This window comes from Oncorhynchus tshawytscha, linkage group LG10 (genome assembly GCF_018296145.1).
Source record: "Oncorhynchus tshawytscha isolate Ot180627B linkage group LG10, Otsh_v2.0, whole genome shotgun sequence".
NCBI lineage: Eukaryota > Metazoa > Chordata > Actinopteri > Salmoniformes > Salmonidae > Oncorhynchus > Oncorhynchus tshawytscha.
The window spans coordinates 19,762,403-19,785,549 of NC_056438.1; the positions used below are offsets into that span (position 1 = coordinate 19,762,403).

General features: G+C 43.5%; 1 protein-coding gene across 4 annotated transcripts in view; it reads right to left on the minus strand.

The window, feature by feature from the left end:
• Positions 1–21: 21 nt before the first annotated feature.
• The window catches only part of gigyf1a (GRB10 interacting GYF protein 1a), a 32,286-nt gene continuing 9,160 nt past the window's right edge, over positions 22–23,147 (minus strand). For 3 of the 4 annotated variants that reach the window (XM_024403683.2, XM_024403682.2, XM_024403680.2), the window contains 21 exons: positions 20,765–20,860; positions 20,491–20,608; positions 18,315–18,426; positions 17,655–17,875; positions 17,314–17,525; positions 17,038–17,140; positions 16,650–16,859; positions 16,313–16,473; positions 15,909–16,068; positions 15,436–15,653; positions 14,886–14,989; positions 14,600–14,700; positions 12,977–13,050; positions 12,635–12,772; positions 12,236–12,433; positions 11,679–11,881; positions 10,695–10,861; positions 872–1,035; positions 678–725; positions 445–589; positions 22–182 (listed from right to left, as the gene is read on the minus strand). In XM_024403683.2, the coding sequence (XP_024259451.1) occupies positions 115–182; positions 445–589; positions 678–725; positions 872–1,035; positions 10,695–10,861; positions 11,679–11,881; positions 12,236–12,433; positions 12,635–12,772; positions 12,977–13,050; positions 14,600–14,700; positions 14,886–14,989; positions 15,436–15,653; positions 15,909–16,068; positions 16,313–16,473; positions 16,650–16,859; positions 17,038–17,140; positions 17,314–17,525; positions 17,655–17,875; positions 18,315–18,426; positions 20,491–20,608; positions 20,765–20,860 (3,021 nt within the window). In that variant the 3' untranslated portion in view covers positions 22–114. The remainder of the gene's footprint in view (positions 183–444; positions 590–677; positions 726–871; positions 1,036–10,694; positions 10,862–11,678; positions 11,882–12,235; positions 12,434–12,634; positions 12,773–12,976; positions 13,051–14,599; positions 14,701–14,885; positions 14,990–15,435; positions 15,654–15,908; positions 16,069–16,312; positions 16,474–16,649; positions 16,860–17,037; positions 17,141–17,313; positions 17,526–17,654; positions 17,876–18,314; positions 18,427–20,490; positions 20,609–20,764; positions 20,861–23,147) is intronic. The other variant, XM_024403681.2, reaches the window with a different exon arrangement.

A 23,147-nucleotide genomic window follows, 5' to 3' on the forward strand; every position in this document is an offset into this window, starting at 1 on the left:
CTCTCTCTCCCCCATCCCCCCTCCCCTTCAAGCAGTGCACATTCGTCATCAGATTTGTCTGATTAGTAGACAGAAGGCCTCAGGTAGTAGCTATTGCCGCTGATCAGATCTGGATCAGTAATCCTCCACCATCTCCATCTCATTCAGGCTCAGACGCTCGCCCGCGTTGTGGTATGAGTACCCTGCAGTCAGGAGGGGAGAGAGATCGAGGGAAAGAGAAAAGTAGGAGGATGGAAAAGGAGAGGGAAGATAGATGGATGTGGGAACGCATAGAGCAGTTCAATCAGTTAGAGCTATGAACAGCCTCCCAGCAGCCAATGAGAACATCCATCAGGTATGCAGTTTCCATGAGTTGGGTGGCCACAGGTCATATTCAGGTACATGTAAGGAAGTAATAAGTACACTACGTAACAGGTGTCAATAGGCTGAAGAGACCAGTCCTACCTAAGATGCTGGGGTCAGAGTGCAGCACCACAGGCTGTTTCTTCTTCTTCATGGCCCCCTGGGTGTCGTACAGCCCTCCCTTCCCCATCTGGGCGGCCTGGAACATGGACTGCAGGGTGCTGGGGCTCACTCCCCGCATGGAGTCCTGGAGACAGATAGGAGGAGGAGTTATGAGGGATCCACTAAGGTGAGTGTCACGCATAGCAGGGAGACTTGTGAGAAACAAGTCTTACCGGCAGAGGGAAGTTGCTCATGGCCAGCCCAGCTACTTCCTTTGATAGCTGGGTGAAGAAGAGAGGACAGGGCGAACGGCAGATCATAATATGAACCAAGGCATCCTCAAAGCTATAAGTTCTCACACACACACACACACACACACACACACACGCACACACACACGCACACACACACGCACACACACACGCACCTGCTGCTGCTGCCGCTGCAGGTTCTGTTTCTGTTTGGCACGGCGCTCCAGGAAGTGCTTGGCAAACTCTTTGGCTTCCATGGTGTCTCCCAGGTAGGAGCGGATAAAGTCATGGACCTCGTAGGGAGACTCCACCTCCTTCAGGTACGCCACGATGGTGGACACTGGACACACATGGTGATAAGATAAGCATAGATCCCATGGGGACAAGACAGACAGAAGAGAGAGAATGGAAAGCCTCAAATCTGGAACGATGGGAGGAAAAAAAAACTTAATGAGGCTATAGACAAGGGCCCGGTTTCCCAAAACATCTTAACCAATGTTCCCTCTAAGCTCTGTGCGGGTGCGCAGTAGCCCCCAGACTCCCGCGCAGCTCTCCCGGGACGAGAAGCACAGTATCAACCCATGGAGAGAAGCACGAGATCGAACTTCAACTTTCTAGAGTCTTCCCTGTAAGTTAACACAATCAACGTTTCCCTTCACTGTGGCAATTGTGATCGAATCAAGGCAATATAAGCCACTTTCAATGCAACATACCGAAACAAAAACTAACTACGCAAGAGATTCTGTTGTAGGCAGAACGCATCAAAGTAGGATTCTGTTGCACTGACAAGCTCAACACAGACCGGTGCGGCATAACCAATCAGAGCTGTAGTAGGCCTATGAGCAGTCGTGAGTAGGTACGCTTGTTTTGAGATCGAAGCAAGAGGTGATTGTAGCCACGTGTGCACATTTAGTTCATATCCTTTGCTAATTAGTGAGTTATTAGCCCAGTTATAGGTCATTTGTAATCAGTAAAAGGGAGTGATTGCTTCCTACAAGAGCACAAAACGTGTACATTTCTAGACATCTTTGAAAAGAGTCAGGTAAAGAGATTTTTGTCTTAAACGGGCGGTGTTGTATTTTGACACAGGCTTGAATAAGCTCAGTAGCCAATAGGCAGCAGGTTGCATAATTTGTCTCACTATCTGTAATAACGGCATGGGAATAATAATGCATTTTATTTTGCAATTTTGCAATCTTGCATCAAACAACATTTTCAGTCACCTCTGAAGGGCAAGTGGATAAAAAAATGTATGTCAAGCCCAGCATGTTTTTTTTCACAAGTCTCATGGAATGTAGGCCTACATTAAACACCACACATTGGCTGCTACTGTAGGCAGAATGAAATAACAGCTATTTCCGCATTAAGATGTTATGAGATGCATTTTCTCCATTGTTTTTGATGGTAGGCCACATCTGGTAGGCCTACATTATGATCAAATAGCCATGGTAGACTACTCGACCAGTGTTAAAACTACATTTAAAGCAGGTACAGCCTCAGTGTTCACAGTAAACGTGCGCTAGAAGTTGCACAGAATTTTCACAACATTCAAGTTTGTGCCCTGCAGACCTGAAATTTGCTGTGCCGAAACAAATTAAAGGATACATTGATCTTAAGGCTAAGTTCGTTGTTAGAACCGACGGAAGAGCATCTTTACATTTCCGAGACGTTTCCCAAAACAGTCTTTATTAATGTGACACTTGAAATCGCTCGTAATCTAACGCCTGCCTCAGACCACTTATAGAACAGCTAAGTGTATCTTTAGATAACCGTTTGCCCTGCCGCGTCACTTTACATACAGAAAACATCTGCTAAACATAGAATGAAAATGTTTGTCTCTCTGTAACCGCTGAAAATGTAATATTTCTCAACATAAATAGCCTAAAAAGTTTGCAATATTATAAACAAGCGAAGCAAGGAAACCTTTTTTTAAAGTAAAAAACAATTCATATTATAGGAAGATAAGGCTAAATATTGACATCACATTCATGTACAGTACCAGTCAAAAGTTTGGATACCCCTACTCATTCAAGAGTTTCTTTTTCAGGGGAAGAACGACAGATTTGTATCTTGTCAGCTCGAGAATTCGATCTTGGAACCTTTCGGTTACTAGTCCAACGCTCTAACCACTAGGCTACCACCATGCCTTGATGAAAGCTATGCATTCTCTCAACCAGCTTCACAAGGAATTAATTTCCAACAGTCTTGAAGGAGTTCCCACATATGCAGAGCACTTGTTGATGCTTTTCCTTCACTCTGTAGTCCAACTCATCCCAAACCATCTCAAATGGGTTGAGGTCAGGTGATTGTGGAGGCCAGGTCATCTGATGCAGCACTCCATCACGCTACTTATTGGTCAAATAGCCCTTATACAGCCTGGAGGTATGTTGGGTCATAGTCCCTCTATCATTTGTTTTTCAACAGGACAAAGTGCAAACCAGATGGGATGGCGTATTGCTGCAGAATGCTGTGGCAGCCATCCAGGTAAAGTGTGCCTTGAATTTTAAATAAAATCACAGACAGCGTCACCAGCAAAGCACCCCCACACCCCCTCCTCCATGCGCCATGGTGGGAACCACACATGCGGAGAGCATCCGTTCACCTACTCTGCGTCTCATTAAGACACGGCAGTTAGAACCAAAAATATCACATTTGGACTCATCAGACCAAAGGATATATTTCCACCAGTCTAATGTCCATTGCTCATATTTCTTGGCAAAAGCAAGTCTTTTCATCTTATTGGTGTCCTTTAGTAGTGGTTTCTTTGCAGCAATTTGACCATGAATGCCTGATTCACGCAGTTCTCCTGATTCTCCTCTGAACAGTTGATGTTGAGATGTTTCTGTTACTTGGATTCCGTGAAACATTTATTTGAGCTGCAATCTGAGGCTGGTAATTCTAACATCACCAACAACATCTCAGATTGAGTTCAGGGTGTTAAATTGGAGTGCCTATTGTCCGGATCTCTGGCAGTCTCCATGGGGGTACCACAGGGTTCAATTCTCGGGCCGACTCTCTTCTCTGTATATATCAACGATGTCACTAGCGTCCCACCTCGTCAACAGCCAGTGAAAGTGCAGGGCGCCAAATTCAAAACAACAGAAATCCCATAATAGAATTCCTCAAACATACAAGTATTTTACACCATTTTAACTTCTTGGATATAGGGGGCGCTCTTTTAATTTATGGATAAAAAAAACGTGCCCGTTTTAAGCGCAATATTTTGTCACGAAAAGATGCTCGACGATTATGCATATAATTGTCAGCTTTGGAAAGAAAACACTAACGTTTCCAAAACTGCAAAGATATTATCTGTGAGTGCCACAGAACTCATGCTACAGGCGAAACCAAGATGAAACTTCAACCAGGAAATGGGCAGAATTTTTGAGGCTCTGTTTTCCATTGTCTCCTTATGTGGCTGTGAATGCGCCGGGAATGAGCCTGCCCTTTCTATCGTTTCTCCAAGGTGTCTGCAGCATTGTGACGTATTTGTAGGCATATCATTGGAAGATTGGCCATAAGAGACTAGATTTGCCAGGGGTCCGCCCGGTGTCCTTTGTCTAAATTGGTGCGTAATCTTCAACTGGAGGCATTTTCCATTGAGATTCAGAGGAGAACGCACACTTCCACGAACGATATATCATTGAAGAGATAAGTGAAAAACACGTTGAGGATTGATTCTAAACAACGTTTACCGTGTTTCAGTCGATATTATGGAGTTAATTTGGAAAAAAGTTCGACGTTTTGATGACTGAATTTTCGGGGGTTTTTTGGTAGCCAAACGTGACGCACCAAACGGAGCGATTTCTGCTAAACAAATAATCTTTCAGGAAAAACTGAACATTTGCTATCTAACAGTCTCCTCATTGAAAACATCCGAAGTTTTTCAAAGGTAAATTATTTATTTGAATGTTTTTCTGGTTTTTGTGAAAATGTTGCCTGCTGATGCTAACGCTAAATGCTATGCTAGCTGCGCTAGCTATCAATACTGTTACACAAATGCTTGTTTTGCTATGGTTGAGAAGCATATTTTGAAAATCTGAGATGACAGTGTTGTTAACAAAAGGCTAAGCTTGAGAGCTAGCAAATTAATTTCATTTCATTTGCGATTTTCATGAATAGTTAACGTTGTGTTATGCTAATGAGCTGCGAGGATAATTACACTCCTGGATACAGGTTTTTTTCGTAGCTAAACGTGATGAACAAAACAGAGCGATTTGTCCTAAACAAATAATATTTTTGGAAAAACTGAACATTTGCTATTTACATCCACTTCCCCTTAATGCAACCGCTGTGTCAGATTTCAAAAAACTTTATGGAAAAAGCAAACCATGCAATAATCTGAGTACAGTGCTCATACAACAAATCAAGCCAAACAGATAGCCGCCATGTTAGAGTCAACAGAAGTCAGAAATAGCATTATAAATATTCACGTACCTTTGATGATCTTCATCAGAATGCACTCCCAGGAATCCCAGTTCCACAATAAATGTTTGTTTTGTTCAATAATGTCCATAATTTATGTCCAAATACCTCCTTTTTGTTCGCGCGTTTAGCCCAGTATTCCAAATTCATGACGATCACTAGGAGCAGACGAAAAGTCAAAAAGTTCCGCTACAGTCCATAGAAACATGTCAAACGATTGACTGTATACATCTTTAGGATGTTTTTAACATAAATCTTCAATAATGTTCCCAACCAGAGAATTCCTTTGTCTTCAGAATTGCAATGGAACGCAAGCTAACTCTCACGTGAACGAGCGTGGCCAGTTCGTGCCTCTCTGGCAGACCTCTGACTCATTCGCCCCAACTTCACAGTAGAAGCATCAAACAAGGTTCCAAAGACTGTTGCCATCTAGTGGAAGCCGTAGGAAGTGCAATATGACCCCATAGACACTGTTTATTCGATGGGCCAAGAGTTGGAAAAACTACAAACCTCAGATTTCCCACTTCCTGGTTGGATTTTTTCTCAGGTTTTTACCTGCCATATGAGTTCTGTTATACTCACAGACATCATTCAAACAGTTTTAGAAATGTCCAAATTTGTCTATCCAAATCTAATTATATTCATATTCTAGCTTTTATGGCTGAGTAGCAGGCAGTTTAATTTGGGCACGCTTTTCAACCAAAATTCCCAATGCTGCCCCCTACCCTAGAGAAGTTAACAACTCCAAACAAGCTTCAATGCCATACAACATTCCTTCTGTTTTCTCCAACTGCTCTTAAACGCTAGTAAAACAAAATGCATGCTTTTCAACCAATCGCTGCCCGCACCCGCCCGCCCGACTAGCATCACTACTCTGGACGGTTCTGACCTAGAATATGTGGACAACTACAAATACCTAGGTGTCTGGCGACCTGTATGCTGTGACCTGTATGCTCTTGTCGGCTGGCCCTTGCTACATATTCGTCGCCAGACCCACTGGCTCCGGGTCATCTATAAGTCTTTGCTAGGTAAAGCTCCACCTTATCAGCCCACTGGTCACCATAACACCCAATGGTAGCACGCGCTCCAGCAGGTATCTCTCACTGGTCATGCACAAAGCCAACACCTCCTTTGGCCGCCTTTCCTTCCAGTTCTCTGCTGCCATTGACGGGAATTAATTGCAGATTTTTTTTTTTTTTTTTTTTTTTAAATAGTTGAAGTTGGAGACTTATATCTCCCTCACCAACTTTAAACATCAGCTATCTGAGCAGCTAACCAATCGCTGCAGTTGAATACAGCCCATCTGTAAATAGCCATCCAATCTATCTACCCCATCCCCATATTGTTTTTATTTACTGTTTTGCACACCAGTATTTCTACTTCCACATCATCATCTGCACATCTATCAGTCAAGTGTTCATTTGCTAAATTGTAATTACTTCGCTACAATGGCCTATTTGTTGCCTTACCTCCTCACGCCCTTTGCACACACTGTATATAGACTTTTATTCTATTGTGTTATTGATTGTACGTTTGTTTATTCCATGTGCAACTCTGTTGTTTGTGTCGCACTGCTTTGCTTTATCTTGGCCAGGTCGCATTTGTAAATGAGAACGTGTTCTCAACTGCTTGGTTAAATATATATATATATATATATATATATATATATATATAATGAGAACGTGTTCTCAACTACCTGGTTAAATATATTAAATATATATATATATATATATTTTTTTTTTAAATAGACTGTCGTTTCTCTTTGCTTATTTGAGCTGTTCTTGCCATAACATAGCCCTTTTTGGTAAAAGACCAAGTCCATCTTCTGTATACCAACCCTACCTTGTCACAACTTCTGATTGGCTCAAACGGATTAAGGAAAGAAATTCCACAAATAAACTTTTAAACAAGGCACACCTGTTAATTGAAATGCATTCCAGGTGACTAACTCATGAAGCTGGTTTAGAGAATGCCAAGGGTGCGCAAAGCTGTCATCAAGGCAAGGGGTGACTACTTTGAACAATCCCAAATATCAAATATATTTATTTGTTTAACACTTTTTAGGTTACCACGTGTTATTTCATAGTTTTATATGTCTTTAACTATTATACCACAATGTAGAAAATAGTAAAAATAAAGAAAAACCCTGGAATAAGTAGGTGTGTCCAAACTTTTGACTGGTACGGATTGTGCAATCCGATAGACCTACAGTTGAAGTCAGAAGTTTACATACACCTTAGCCAAGTACATTTAAACTCAGTTTTCACAATTCCTGACATGTAATCCTCGTAAAAATTCCCTGTTTTAGGTCAATTAGGATCACCACTTTATTTTAAGAACGTGAAATGTCAGAATAATAGTAGAGAAAGTTATTTATTTCAGCTTATAGTTTTTTCATCACATTCCCAGTGGGTCAGAAGTTTACATACACTAAATTAGTACTCGATAGCATTGCCTTTAAATCGTTTAACTTGGGTCAAACGTTTTGGGCAGGCAGGTTTGTAGGCCTCCTTGACCGCACACGCTTTTTCAGTTCTGCCCACAATATTTCTATAGGATTGAGGTCAGGGCTTTGTGATGGCCACTCCAATACCTTGACTTTGTTGTCCTTAAGCCATTTTGCCACAACTTTGGAAGTATGCTTGGGGTTATTGTCCATTTGGAAGACCCATTTGCATCCAAGCTTTAACTTCCTGACTGATATCTTGAGATGTTGCTTCAATATAGCAACATAATTTTATTTCCTCATGATAACATCTATTTTGTGATGTGCACCCATCCCTCCTGCAGCACCCCCACAACTTGATGCTGCCACCCCCATGCATCACGGTTAAGATGGTGTTCTTTGTCTTGCAATTCTCCCCATTTTCCCTCCAAGCATAACGATGGTCATTATGGCCAAACAGTTCTATTTTTGTTTCATCAGACCAGAGGACTTTTCTCCAAAAAGTACAATCTTTGTCCCCATGTGCAGTTGCAAACCGTCTGGCTTTTTTATGGCGGTTTTGGAGCAGTGGCTTCTTCCTTGCCTTTCAGGTTATGTCGATATAGGACTCGTTTTACTGTGGATATAGATACTTTTTTACCGGTTTCCTCCAGCATCTTCACAAGGTCATTTGCTGTTATTCTGGGATTGATTTGCACTTTTTGCACCAAAGTACGTTCATCTCAAGGAGACAGAACACATCACCTTCCTGAGATGTATGACGGCTGTGCGGTCCCATGGTGTTTATACTTGTGTACTATTGTTTAAACAGATGAAAGTGGTACCTTAAGGCATTTGGAAATTGCTCCCACGGAAGAACCAGACTTGTGGAGGTCTTGGCTGATTTCCCCATGATGTCAAGCAAAAAGGCACTGAGTTTGAAGGTAAGACTTGAAATACATCCACAGGTACACCTCCAATTGACTCAAATGGATGTCATTGGCCTATAAGAAGCTTCTAAAGCCATGACATAATTTTTTGTAATTTTCCAAGCTGTTTAAAAGGCACAGTCAACTTAGTGTATGCAAACTTCTGACCCACTGGAATTGTGATACAGTGAATTATAATAGAAATAATCGGTAAACAATTGTTGGAAAAATGTATTTTGTCATGCAAAGTAAATGTTCTAACAGACTTGCCAAAACTATAGTTTGTTCACAAGAAATTTGTGGAGTGATTGTAAAATTAGTTTTAATGATTCCAACCTAAGTGTATGTAAACTTCCGACTTCAACTGTACCTAGTATTAAGCCATTAGGCTACATCTGAGCCACTTCAATATTTGTATCTTTTAGGACAAAATGATTATCATTTCACTGTAGCCTAACCAATAACCTGAAGGTCAACATATTAGGTCTATGGCAATGTCGCTTAACTTGCTTCTTCATGTTTATTTATTGCAATTATTTTAACTTCTCTAGGGTAGGGGGCAGCATTTGGAATTTTGGATGAAAAGTATGCCCAAATTAAACTGCCTTCTACTCAGGCCCAGAAGATAGGATATGCATATAATTAGTAGATTTGGATAGAAAACTCTAAAGTTTCCAAAACTGTTAAAATAATGTCTGCGTATAACAGAACTGATTTGGCAGGCGAAAACCTGAGAAAAATCCATTCAGGAAGTAGGATTTTTTTGTTTGTGTAGTTTTCTATTCAATGCGATTACAGTACCCATTTACTTAGGACTCAAATTGCAGCTCCTATATGCCTTCCACTATATGTCAACAGTCTTTAGAAATTGTTTCAGGCTTGTATTCTGAAAAATGAGGGAGTAAGAGCAGTCGGAATGAGTGGACCCTGTCGTGTCACAGAGCTTTTTCATGCGCGCGACCGAGAGAGTGCCTTTCTTGTTTACCTTTTATATTGACGATGTTGTTGTCCGGTTGAAATATGATCGATTATTTAGGCTAAAAACAACCTGAGGATTGATTATAAACATCGTTTGACATGTTTCTATGAACTTTACGGATACAATTTGGATTATTGTCTGCCTGTTGTGTCTGCGTTTGAGCCTGTGGATTACTAAAGAAAACCTCAGTTTTGTTCGAGTTTTCAGATATAAAGAGAGACTTTATCTAACAAAAGGAACATTTATTGAATAAATTAATGTCTTCTGAGTGCAAACATATGAAGATCATCAAAGGTAAGTGATTCATTTTATCTAAATTTCTGACTTGTGTAAGTAACTCTTCTACTTGGCTGGCTACTGTTTGTAATGATTTGTCTGCTGGGCTATGTTCTCAAATAATTGTAAGGTATGCTTTCGCCGTAAAGCATTTTAAAAATCTGACACAGTGGTTGGATTCACAAGAAGTTAATCTTTAAACCTATGTAGAATAGTTGTATCTTTCCTGAATTATTATAATTACCATTTCTGTATTTGAATTTGGCGCTCTGCAATCTCACTGGATGTTGGCCAGGTGGGACGCTAGAGAGGTTAATTGGTTTAATAATTTAATTGTACTTGAAGCTCAATTCCTGGCTTCCATTAGGCTACAATGATTTGTTGAGCAATTACAAAAACCGGTGTCATCCTGTCCTAATTTTTAGGTCACGTCGATATTTTCTATAGTTTACACATACTGAGGAAATGCAGAACTTACATAAACATTGCATGCAAAATAGCACAAGACACTCTTATGATTGCATCATGGCAAACATTAAAAACACAACAGGCTACAGAACACTTCTTCTCTCGAAGGGAAAATGTACTGTGTAACAATTTTCTTCTTCTTTTCAAGATGACTTTGAGAAGCCATAAATCATTTAAGAGCTACAGTGAGCTCTTCAGCCTATATTCTGGAATCTTTTTCAGCACAGGACAGCTCCTGTAACAACACAGTTAACTTTCACTTTGTAACAAGTGCACTGTGTGGCGTTTGGGGAAAACAGGTGCGATGTCGTCAACCGTTATTTACACGATGCATCGTTCAAAACTCTCGTAAGCCTACTTTCGATCGCTCATCGGGAAACCGGGCCCAGGGTGGGGGATTGAGTGATATAGGAGGAGCGCTGAACTATTGATTGTTCTATAGGGACAGCGGGTGTGGAGAAGGAAGCAAGTTAACTCTGACAAACAGCATAGACTACCGTCCAGTGGAGAGGAGGTGTTGTTGGCTTGGGTGTTCAGGGCGTGCAGCATCTGTTCACACCAGGTGGTGAACCCATCCTGAGGCATCTTGATGCCCTGCAGCAGCTTCAGCAGCTTGTCCTCCTCATCCGTACGCTGCTTCCTACAGCTCAGCATATACTGCTCACTACAGGGAGGGAAGAGAGGGACACAAGACACAGAAAAGGGAGAGGTTTAACATTTAAATATACAGACACATATACAGAAACCTGGACACACACTCAACATGTACTGCTCACTGCAGTGAGAGGGAAAGAGGTACAGGTTAAATTAACACTTTACACCTTGGACTAAAAAGCATTTTCAATAGAGAATCTCCACTGAGCAACCCTTTATGAAAACACACCAATACCATTTACTGTTCATAGGGACAGGTGAGTGAAAGTTTTACACTCAAAACCCACACCTAATATGAAGCTAGTATAGACAGACAGACCACCAAACATTAGGAACACCTCGAGTTGCACCCCTTTTGCCCTCAGAACAGCCTCCATTTGTCAGGGCATGGACTCTACAGGGTGTCAAAAGTGTTCCTCAGGGATGCTGGCCCATGTTGTCTCCAATGCTTCCACAGTTGTGTCAAGTTGGCTCGATGTCCTTTGGGTGGTGGACCATTCTTGACACAAACAGGAAACTGGTGAGTGTGGGAAAACCCAGCAGTTTTGCAGTTCTTGACACACTCAAACTGGTGCGCCATACCCCATTCAAAGGCACTTAAAGAAGTATTTTCACCCTCTGAATGGCACACATACACAATCCATGTCTCAAACCTTAAAAGTCCTTCTTTAACCTGTCTCCTCCCCTTCATCTACATTGATTAAAGTGGATTTAACAAGTGACATCAATAAGGGATCATAGCATTCACCTGGATTCCCATGGTCAGTCTGTCATGGAAAGAGCAGGTGTTCTTAATATTTCGTACAGTCTGTGTCTGTTGTCAGTACCTGAGTGAGGGGCTGCTGCGGCTGTTCTTCAGTCCCTGCATGCTGCTACTTCTGGTCTGGTTCTTCACTGCCTCGTCCCACAGACCCATGCCGCCCCCAGCCTTACCCTCCATCCCCCCTCCGCCTCCCCACAGGCTGCCCGTGACAGCACCTCCGTCCCCCCACTGACCCATGGAGGAACCCCCCATTGACAGGCCTTGGTGCTGAGGAGAGAAAGGAGACGGAACATCAATATTAGAACAGAGTGGATAGGAAACCAACAGAAAAGCATAAAATGTAATACACTAATGCTTTGTATCGTGTCTACAAGAATTTTCACTGCCACTCACTGTGAGTGCTATGTGGGAGTGTCAGCACTCGGTCTCATTTTCCCTCATTTGTGGATGACGTGTCTGTCTTCACACAGTCCCTCTCTTGCTATTTGAGTAGGCTTTCTTAGGCAGGGTGAACATGGGTAATCCCATAAATTCTGAAGAACACGTACCTGTGTGTGTATGCTATTAAGTATGCTATTTTGCCATCTGTGTGTGTGTGTGTGTCTTTTAGTAACTACTTACACGTTCTCTCTGCTGCTGCTGGGCTCTCTGCTGCTGTTTAAGAAGCCTCTCTGCCTCCTGCATGTCAAGCAGACTGAGGCCCTTGGCCCCTGACTTGTTGAGACCCCCAGTGCCCCAGCCAGACCCCACCCCGGAGCCTGAGCCCTGCTGGGGGGCCTGCTGGAGCAGCTTCATGATCAGGTCCTGCTGCTGACGACACTGGAGGAAGACACACAGTATGACGGTATGGTACAACATAAGATGGAAACACACACACACACACACACACACACACACACACGTCAGATACACACAGCCAATAATCGCAGAGACAACAATCAAACTACCTCACCATTACAATTGCCCTTTGTGAGATAAATAAAGCTAGATAAAGTAATTCTCCTCCTCTGTCTCGCTCACCTGTTTGCGTCTGAAGATCTCCTCCTCCTCCCTCCTCTTCTGCTCCTCCTGCTGCCTCCTCTTCTCTTCCCTCCTCTTGCGCTGTTCCTCCTCCTCGCGCTTTGCCCTGAGTTCAGCTTCTCTCCTCTCCTGCTGGAGCTGCCCAAGGGTCAGGGGGCAAAGGTCATGGGGGTCAGGGTGGAACACAGATTGTTTTGTTTTCAAAGAACAAGTTCAAAATGAAAAAGGGGCAAAAGGGATGTTTTGGACTGTACTGTCCTTATGGGTTCTACTCTACTAGACAGAGTTTCCATTTTGACAAGCGCTACTAGATTCCCACAGCCAGAGGGCGCCAGCACTCACCTTCTGAAGCTGTTCGAGAGTTGGACCCTGAGTCGAAGAATTCATTGTTAAGTCCCATAAACTGGCTTCACCGCCTGATTGGACAGAAGAGAGTGTTACAGTCATTCCACACTATAGTGTAGGATATATACTAGAGGTCGATCGATTATGATTTTTCAACACCGATACCGATTATTGAAGGACCAAAAAAAAGCCGATACCGATTAATCGGCCAAGATATATATATATGACAATAACAACAATACTGAATGAACAATATTTTAACTTCATATAATATATAAATAAAATCTATTTAGTCTCAAATAAATAATGAAACATGTTCAATTTGGTTAAAATAATACAAAAACCGTGTTGGAGAAGAAACTAAAAGTGCAATATGTGCCATGTAAAAAAAACGTTAAAGTTCCTTGCTCAGAACATATGAAAGCTGGTGGTTCAATATTCCTAGTTAAGAAGTTTTAGGTTGTAGTTAATTATAGGAATTATGATGCGTCGACTATTTCTCTCTATACCATTTGTATTTCATATACATTGACTATTGGATGTTCTTATAGGCCCTTTAGTATTGCCAGGCTAATCTCAGGAGTTGATGGGCTTGAAGACATAAACAGCGCTGTGCTACAAGCATTGCTAAGACCTCTGGCAAATGCAGTAGTGCGGTTTGAATGAATGCTTACGAGCTGCTGCCTACCACCGCTCAGACTGCTCTATCAAATATCAAATCATAGCCTTAATTATAATAAACACACAGAAATACGAGCCTTTAGTCATTAATATGGTCAAAACCGGAAACTATCATTTCGAAAACAAAATGCTTATTCGGTCAGTGAAATACGGAACCGTTCCGTATTTTGTCAAACGAGTGGCATCCCTAAGTCTAAATATTGTTGTTACATTGCACAACTTTCAATGTTATGTCATAATTATGTAAAATTCTGGCAAATTAATTACAGTCTTTGTTAGGAAGAAACAGTTTGCAACGAGCCAGCTGGCCCAAACTGCTGCATATACCCTGACTCTACCTGCACTGAACGCAAGTGAAGTGACACAATTCCCCTAGTTAATATTGCCTGCTAACATGAATTTATGTTAACTAAATATGCAGGTTGAAAAATATATACATCTGTGTATTGATCTTAAGAAAGGCATTGATGTTTATGGTTAGGTACATTTGTGAAACGATTGTGCTTTTTTCGCCAATGCGCTTTTGTTAAATCCACACCCTTTGACGAAGTTGAAGTAGGCTGTTATTCGATGATAAATTAACAGGCACCGCATTGATTATATGCAACGCATGACAAGCTAATTAACCTGGTAATATCATCAACCAGGTGTAGTTAACTAGTGATTATGTGAAGATTGATTGTTTTTTTAATAAGATAAGTTTAATGATAGCTAGCAACTTAGCTTGGCTCATTGCAGCCACAAGGTCCTTTTGACGCTGCACTCATGTAACAGGTGGTCATCCTGCCACGCAGTTTCCTCGTGGACTGCAATGTAATCGGCCATAATCGGCATCCAAAAAGGCTGATTGTTATGAAAAGTTGAAATTGGCCCTAATTAAAATCGGCCATGCTGATTTAAAAATCGGTCGACCTCTAATATATACGTGTGTGTGTGTACCTGATTGCTGTGAAGCTGAGGTATGCATGTCCCACATGGACCCTGTATCTGGCACTGACATCGACCTGTTCACCGAAGGCAAAATACCCTGCTCTCCGCACCTAGGACAGAAAAGCAAGAGACTTATAAGACATGGAAACTAGAAAAATAAAGAGAAAAGATGGGGGAGACATTCCTGTGCGCATAGGTCAACACAGCTCTCGCTCAATCATTTTCACTTTTGTTGTTGTTGTTGTTTCTTAGTTTCAAATTCCATCTTCCACACAAATTCATGTGTAATTCACACCTGCTGATGAGCTGGAATAGCTGCTGCTGCTGCTGGAGCTGTTGATAGAGAACTGCTGCTGCCTGCTCCTGCTGCTTCTTCAGACGTTCCTGATCCATGCTACCCTGAGAGGAGAAGGTAAGGAGCACACAGGATAAACACAGGGGCAATCACACACGTAGGAGCTGCATACACAGATCGGAGTTAAAAAACACCCCAGCATACGCAACAGTAAATCTCATACAACAACATAACTAGAGCAAACCCTACAATTCTACACACACATGCACTAGAACTGGCTTCCAGGTTCCACAGTTGAGTTTGAGGGCACTAGAGCATTGAGAACTCATGACTAAGTCACTTTGGAGAAAAGCGTCTGCTGAAGGGCTTAGATTATTACTATAACAGCACTGCTCTAAAAATAAACAAGCAACTCATTCAAGGCAATAAACCTTCACTACTCTACATTCCACACTCCATAAAACACAACAACATTGTGTTTCCCCATCCAGCAAACTCCACATGCACACCACCCCCCACACACACCCCTATCCACAGCTCTTTCACTCACAGCAGACCCCCGGGGCGGTAGAGGCTGAGGGCGTGGCGGTGGAGGTCTCACCAGCAGGGGCGGCGGGGAGGGCCCGGGGGCGAAAGGCACGCGTCCCCACATCTTGATGACGTCACCCAGCGGCTGGAAGCCCTCGTCACAGCCCCTCTTCACCAGCAGAGACATGGAGAAGTAGCCCGCCTGGAACCACTCGCACATCTCCAGAGTGGGGAATGGACCTGGGGGGAGAGTAGAGGGAGGGGGGAGACGTAACAAAAAAAGAAAGTGAACGAAAGATAAAGGAGGGGGAAAAAAAGAGGGCGAGACAGAGGATGATGTGAGGAGAAATAGGCTGAGAAGAGGGAGTAGAGTTGAGAGGTGCAACTTGTTGCCTAGGTATGTGCCATTTCCTGTGTGTGTGGTTTTGTACGTGTCCATGCGATTGTGTGTCTGCCCACATGTAGACCTATGCATCTCTGTGTGTGTGTGTGTACCCTGGATCTCTGCCTGGGGGTCCTTATAGAACCACTTCATGGCAGCGTCGTGGGAGAGGGGCAGGGCGGAGGCTGTGTTTCTGCTCTCCTGCAGTGTCTGAGTGAAACTCTCCTCCTCCAGAGATGTGTCCTGCAGGGACGCCACCATCTTCTCTGCCTCCTGCACAGAGGAAGACACACAGGATGGTTCATTAAACATCGACAACACTTATCTGGGCTGTGCTCTTACCAAAGGTTCTTCCAAAACGACTAGCACCTTAACCAGAAATATTACTATGTACTGAGACTAGAGTGTTTCAGGCCAATTGTCTTACACCAAACCAATAGGAGATTCTCAATTAGCATTTTAGTCCAGAGCTAGGTTTAAAATGTGTCCAGGAAACCAGCCCCAATATTGTTCGTACCTGTTGCAGGTGCTTCATGCCCTCGTCGTCCTCGGTGTCACCCCCCGGTGGCAGGGAGAGATGGTTAGCAGCAGAGGAGGAGGGAGGGGGTGAAGGCAGACTGGAGGTGGTGCTGGGGCTCTGTTGGGTGGTGGAGGACCCTGCTGGAGAGCCCTCGAGAACTGCAACAAAATCAGAGCATGTCGGTGAAGAGCACTTGATGTGCTCACGGTTTATATATGCATCTGTATGGTTTTGGTTTTTTCATGTACTGCTATAATATATGTACATGTTACTTAATTTATATTTCATTAGAGATAGTCTTATGACTGTCTCTATCACAGTGTGTATATAGTACCTTCACTTGGCATCTTGCTGGCCTTGACAAGGACAGGAACAGGGACAGGGTGGCTGTTGGCCATCTGAGAGGCCTCCAGCTCAGCCACGGTGAGGGACAGCTGGGGCATGGGGGGGTTGAGAGCCAGAGCTGGAGGGGCAGAGAGGGGGCCAGGGGGAGAAGAGGAGGAGGAGGAAGAGGGACTGGTACCAGCGGATTCCTTTACATCGACTAGAGAGAGAGAAAAAGTCCAGTAAATATAATATGTTGTTTTTAAAAATATATATTTTCAGAAAGAATAGACATTAATATGTAAAAACAATCGTAAACCTTGATACCATGAGGCGATTGAGGTAAAGATATCAATTAAAAAGTCAATTAAGGTAAAAAAAAGCGCCGTTCCCCTCACCTCTCTGTCCTCCATTCATGATCCTCTTCATGTCAGAAAGACTCTCCCCCCCTTCTTCCTCCTCTTCTATTCCCTGGAAGTCCAATTCATCCTCCTTTCCTCCCTTCCGATGGGGAGAAAGAGAGAGAAGACACGGAGAGAGAGTTACGATTTTCTAAACAATCATTAGGTGTCAATGACCAACTGAATTCAGAGAATAACTAGATGACTGAGAGACAGAAAGAAGGGCATATTTGTAGACAACAACCTAGCACGCACGCACTTAACACACACTACCTTGGATATGGGTAGGAAGGCTCCGGAAGCGTCGAAGGTGCCCATCTCTCCTTCTTCATCAGTGCACCACTCAGGCAGTCCGTCTCTGTCGTCCTCTAACCCCTCGCTGCCGGCCCGCCTGCGACCCCCGCCGAAGTCAAACTCAAACTTCCTGCGACGCCCCTCAACCTGACCGTCGTGCTCCCGCCAGCCTGCTGACTTTGGACCGCCATCTGGGAGAAAGAGCAGGGAGATAAATAGACAGAGGGGGGATCCATGAGCGATACAATCAGCAACATCAACATTTTTCTCTTACAGCTAAACTGACGTGAAAAATAACGTGTTTGCATAGAACTTCCTACCATCTAATCTCCGTGCTCCGGCCAGTCTCCAGCTGCCCCCGGGGTCGGCCCCCTCCTCCTCGTCCTCCTCCTGCTCCTCTCGGAGGCTACGCCAGTTCTCACTGTCCGACCGCGTGTAGTCCTTCCTCGGTACCCCAGGCACAGGGACACCAGTCACCTCCTCGAAGCCAACACGTACCCCCTCCCTGGCACGCACAGGCTTCTCAAAACGCCTCTCACCCCTGGGGAATGAGGGAGGGAGACAGGGGGGGAAAGAGAGGTCAGGAAGTCGTTCCTTTTCCATTCCGGGGACCACCAAATCACCATAAAAAGCTTGATGACCACCACTGTCCAAGTTCTGGATATTTTTTTATTTATTATTATTAAATATCTTGAGGGTCAAATTGAGTCCATTTCAGCAGTGAATGTAATACATTAAAGGCCTATTATTATAAAATAATTTGCATTGTGAAAAGTAAAATTCCTTATAATACCATTAATACTCCCAACTGTTATTACATTGTTTAAAACATTTTCTTTTTTTGGACCACCCGAGGTACCCTAGCAGATGGTTCACAGGTTGGAAACTACTAGTCTCCGGTGTTTAATTACAAATATATTTCGTTCACATCCTCAAACCTAACTAATTCAGACTTAAAAGCAATAATATGTGTTTTTTACCTGTCGTCCCAGCTCTGGCTGCGGTGGATCTCTCTGGCTCCACGGCCGAAGCCTACCTCTCCCTCCTCAATACTTCTTTGGTAGAATCCTCCACTCTCGCCTCGACCTCGCCCTGGAAAAAGAACACACACAATGGAAATCACACAAACATTCCAAATGTAACTTCCTCCACTGCACCAGACACACAAGATTCGTAAGCAAACGATGCTGTGTAAGTACATAAGTACTAGTGCATTCAGAAAGTATTCAGATCCCTTGACTTTTTCAACATTTTGTTACGTTACAGCTTTATTTTAAAACGGATTAAATCGTTTTTTTGCTTCAACAATCTACACACAATACCCCGTAATAACAAAGCAAAGACAGGCTTTATAGAAATGTTTGCAAATGTTTTTTTTTTTTTAAATGTAAAACTGAAATATCACATTTGCGTAAGTATTCAGACCCTTTCCTCAGTACTTTGTTGAAGCACCTTTGGCAGCGATCAAAGCCTCGAGTCTTCTTGGGTATGACGCAACAAGCTTGGCACACCAGTATTTGGGGAGTTTCTCCCATTCTTCTCTGCAAATCCTCTCAAGCTCTGTCAGGTTGGATGGGTGCACAGCTATTTCCAGGTCTCTCCAGAAATGTCTGATTGGGTTAAAGACTAGGCTCTGGCTGCCCCACAAAAATATTCAGAGCTTGGTTCCGAAGCCACTCCGGCCTTGTCTTGGCTGTGTGCTTAGGGTCATTGTCCTGTTGGAAGGTGAACCTTCGCACCATTCTAAGGTCCTGAGCAGGTTTTCATCAAGGATCTCTGTACTTTGCTCCATTCATCTTTCCCTCGGTCCTGATTAGTCTCCCACTCCCTGTTGCTGAAAAATATCCCCACAGCATGATGCTGCCACCACCATACTTCACCGTAGGGATTGTGCCAGGTTTCCTCCAGACGTGACGCATGGCATTCAGGCCAAAGAGTTCAATCTTGATTTCATCAGACCAGAGAATCTCATTTCTCATGGTCCGAGTCCTTTAGGTGCCTTTTGGCAAATTCAGAGCGGGCTGTCATGTGCCTTTTTACTGAGGCATGGCTTCCATCTTGCCACTCTACCATAAAGGCCTGATTGGTGGCATGCTACAGAGATGTTTGTCCTTCTGGAAGGATCTCCCATCTCCACACGGGGAACACCAGAGCTCTGTCAGAGTGACCATCGGGTTCTTGGCCACCTCGCTGACCAAGGCCCTTCTCCCCAGATTTCTCAGGTTGGCCGGGCGACCAGCTCTAGGAAGAGTCTTGGTGGTTCCAAACTTCTTCCATTTAAGAACGATGGAGGCCACTGTGTTCTTGGGGGCCTTCAATGCTGCAGACATTTTTGTTAACTCTACCGACACAATCCTGTCTCGGAGCTCTACGGACAATTCCGTTGACGTCATGGCTTGGTTTTTGCTCTGACATGCACGGTCAACTGTGGGACCTTACATAGACAGGTGTGTGCCTTTCCAAGTCATGTCCTATCAAGGATCTCAAGGACGATCAATGGAAACAGGATCCACTTGTGTTAAAGGGTCTGAATACTTGTATATGTTGTTTATTTTTAATACATTTTTCAGAAATTCTAAAAACCTGTTTTCAGTTTGTCATTATGAGGTATTGTGTGTAGATTGATGAGGATTTTTTATTTAATCCATTTTAGAATAAGGCTGTAATGTAACAAAACAAGGAAAAAGTCAACGGCTCTGAACACTTTCCGAATGCACTGGAAGTACTGTGCATTTAACAAGGTTACATAAGCAAGGCAGTCTAAGACAGGTGTGTCCTGACAAATGGACTATTTGGACAGGGCCAAGAGGAATCACAGATATCAGATGAGGTCACACAAGCAAAAGTCTGGCTTTTCCGTTCCTGAAATTGTTATGGCTTGAGCTCATTGCTCCTGTGATCATGTGTTCTGGGTAAAAGTTGCCCTTAGGCACAGATCTAGGATTAGCTTACCCTCCTGTGCTTCTACATCAGCATTGCTTGCCGTTTGGAGTTTTAGGCTGGGTTTCTGTTTAAGCACATTGTGACATCTGCTGATGTAAAAAGGGCTTTATAATTACATTTGATTGATAAATCCTAACCTTAATCATTAGTGGCAAAACGCAGAACTGCTCTTCGATCAGTGTCTAGGGGGCAATTATTGATATTGTGTCTCACCTCTGCCTCCTCCTCGCGTGGTGCCTCTGCCTCGGGCCACGCCCGCTGGGGCAACTCCCCCTCCTTTACCCATGAGCCTCAGCACAGCCACACTGTTCACAGACATTGAGAAGTTCCTCTGGTTGGAGAGAATGAAAGAATGTCAGCAGAATGTCAGTTGGGGGGTGATCAAGTTGTCTCTCAGACGGAGATAAAATAGATGTGTGTTTAGCGCTTGTATGGCCAGCAGTTTGAGACAGGTGTGTGTGTGTGTGTGTGTGTGTGTGTGTCCAACCTGCTCCTCCTCAGTGAGTGGCTCCAGTGCCAGCGGCTGCATGGGCTCATCTTGCAGAATAGACACAAACTCCTTATCCTGCATGTCCTCCGGGGCCTGGACACAACAAGAGAACACAACAGCAACACAATGTAAACAAACTACTTAATATGGGGACGTCTACAACAAAAAACACTTTAGAAATAGAAGTAGTAGCAGCAGTAGAGGTAGTAGCAGAAGTAGAAGTAGTAGCAGCAGCAGAGGTAGTAGCAGCAGCAGAGGTAGTAGCAGCAGTAGTAGCAGCAGTAGAGGTAGTAGCAGAAGTAGTAGCAGCAGTAGAGGTAGTAGCAGCAGTAGAGGTAGTAGTAGAGGTAGTAGCAGCAGTAGTAGCAGCAGTAGAGGTAGTAGCAGCAGTAGTAGCAGCAGTAGAGGTAGTAGCAGCAGTAGAGGTAGTAGCAGAAGTAGTAGCAGCAGTAGAGGTAGTAGCAGAAGTAGAGGTAGTAGTAGAGGTAGTAGCAGCAGTAGTAGCAGCAGTAGAGGTAGTAGCAGTAGTAGAAGCAGTAGCAGTAGTCGCAGCAGTAGTCGAGGTAGTAGCAGTAGTAGAAGTAGTAGTAGAGGTAGTAGCAGTAGTAGAGGTAGTAGCAGAAGTAGTAGCAGCAGTAGCAGTAGTAGCAGAAGTAGTAGCCGCAATAGAAGTAGTAGCAGTAGTAGAAGTAGTAGCAGAAGTAGTAGTAGTAGCAGTAGTAGAGGTAGTACCAGTAGTAGTAGCAGCAGTAGAGGTAGTAGCAGAAGTAGTAGCCGCAATAGAAGTAGTAGCAGTAGTAGAAGTAGTAGCAGAAGTAGTAGTAGTAGCAGTAGTAGAGGTAGTACCAGTAGTAGTAGCAGCAGTAGAGGTAGTAGCAGTACTAGAGGTAGTAGCAGAAGTAGTAGCAGTAGTAAAGGTAGTAGCAGAAGTAGTAGCAGCAGTAGCAGAAGTAGAGGTAGTAGCAGTAGTAGAGGTAGTAGCAGTAGTCAAGGTAGTAGCAGTAGTAGTAGCAGCTGTAGAGGTAGTAGCAGTAGTAGTAGCAGCTGTAGAGGTAGTAGCAGTAGTAGAGGTAGTAGCTGAAGTAGTAGCAGCAGTAGCAGTAGAGGTAGTAGCAGTAGTAGAGGTAGTAGCAGTAGTAGAGGTAGTAGCAGTAGCAGCTGTAGAGGTAGTAGCAGTAGCAGCAGTAGAGGAAGTAGCAGACGTAGTAGCAGTAGTAGTAGCAGCAGTAGAGGAAGTAGCAGACGTAGTAGCAGTAGTAGAAGCAGTAGAGGAAGTAGCAGACGTAGTAGCAGCAGTAGAGGAAGTAGCAGACGTAGTAGCAGCAGTAGAGGAAGTAGCAGACGTAGTAGCAGTAGTAGCAGCAGTAGAAGTAGTAGCAGCAGTAGAGGAAGTAGCAGAAGTAGTAGCAGTAGTAGTAGCAGCAGTAGCAGAAGTAGTAGCAGTAGTAGTAGCAGCAGTAGAGGTAGTAGCAGCAGTAGTAGCAGCAGTAGTAGCAGCAGTAGAAGTAGCAGCAGCAGAAGTAGCAGCAGCAGTAGTAGCAGCAGCAGTAGAAGTAGCAGCAGCAGTAGAAGTAGCAGCAGCAGTAGAAGTAGCAGCAGCAGTAGAAGTAGCAGCAGCAGTAGAAGTAGAAAAAAAAAAAAAGATACACCAGATAGGTGCAGTGAAATGTGTTGTTTTACAGGGCCAGCCATAGTAATACAACGCCCTGCTGTTCATTTGGATTAAGTACCTTGCTCAAGGGCACATCGACAAAATGTTCACCTTGTTGGCTCAAGTATTCGAACCAGCTACCTTTTGGTTACTGACTGAATGCTCTAACTGCTAAGTTACCTGACACCCTAATAGCAGTAGTAGAAACCGCAGCAACAGCAGTAGTATCGGTAGCAGCAACAGCAGTAGTAGTAGTAGCTGCATTAGCAATAGCAGCAGTAGTAGCAGCAATACTGCAACACAAGCAGCAGTAGTAGTAGTAGTAGCAACAGCAGAAACAGCAGCAGTAGTAGTATTTTGGTATTCCATTAAGATTCCCATTAGCGGTTTCAAAAGCAGCAGCTACTCTTCCTGGGGTCCACACAATACATGACATAATACAGAACATTAATAGATAAGGACAGAACTACATACATTTTTTTTAAAGGCACACGTAGCCTACATACCAATGCATACAAACTATCTAGGTCAAATAGGGAAAGATGCGCTGTGTGGTGAGGTGTAGTAGCAACAGTAGTAAAAAAGTAGGAGTAGCAATAGCAGTAGTAGTACTACTAGTAGTAGAAGCAGTAGTAGTAGTAGAAGCAACATTCGAACCAGCTACCTTTCGGTTTCTGGTCCAACGCTCTAACTGCTAAGTTAACTGACACACTAATAATAATTATAGTA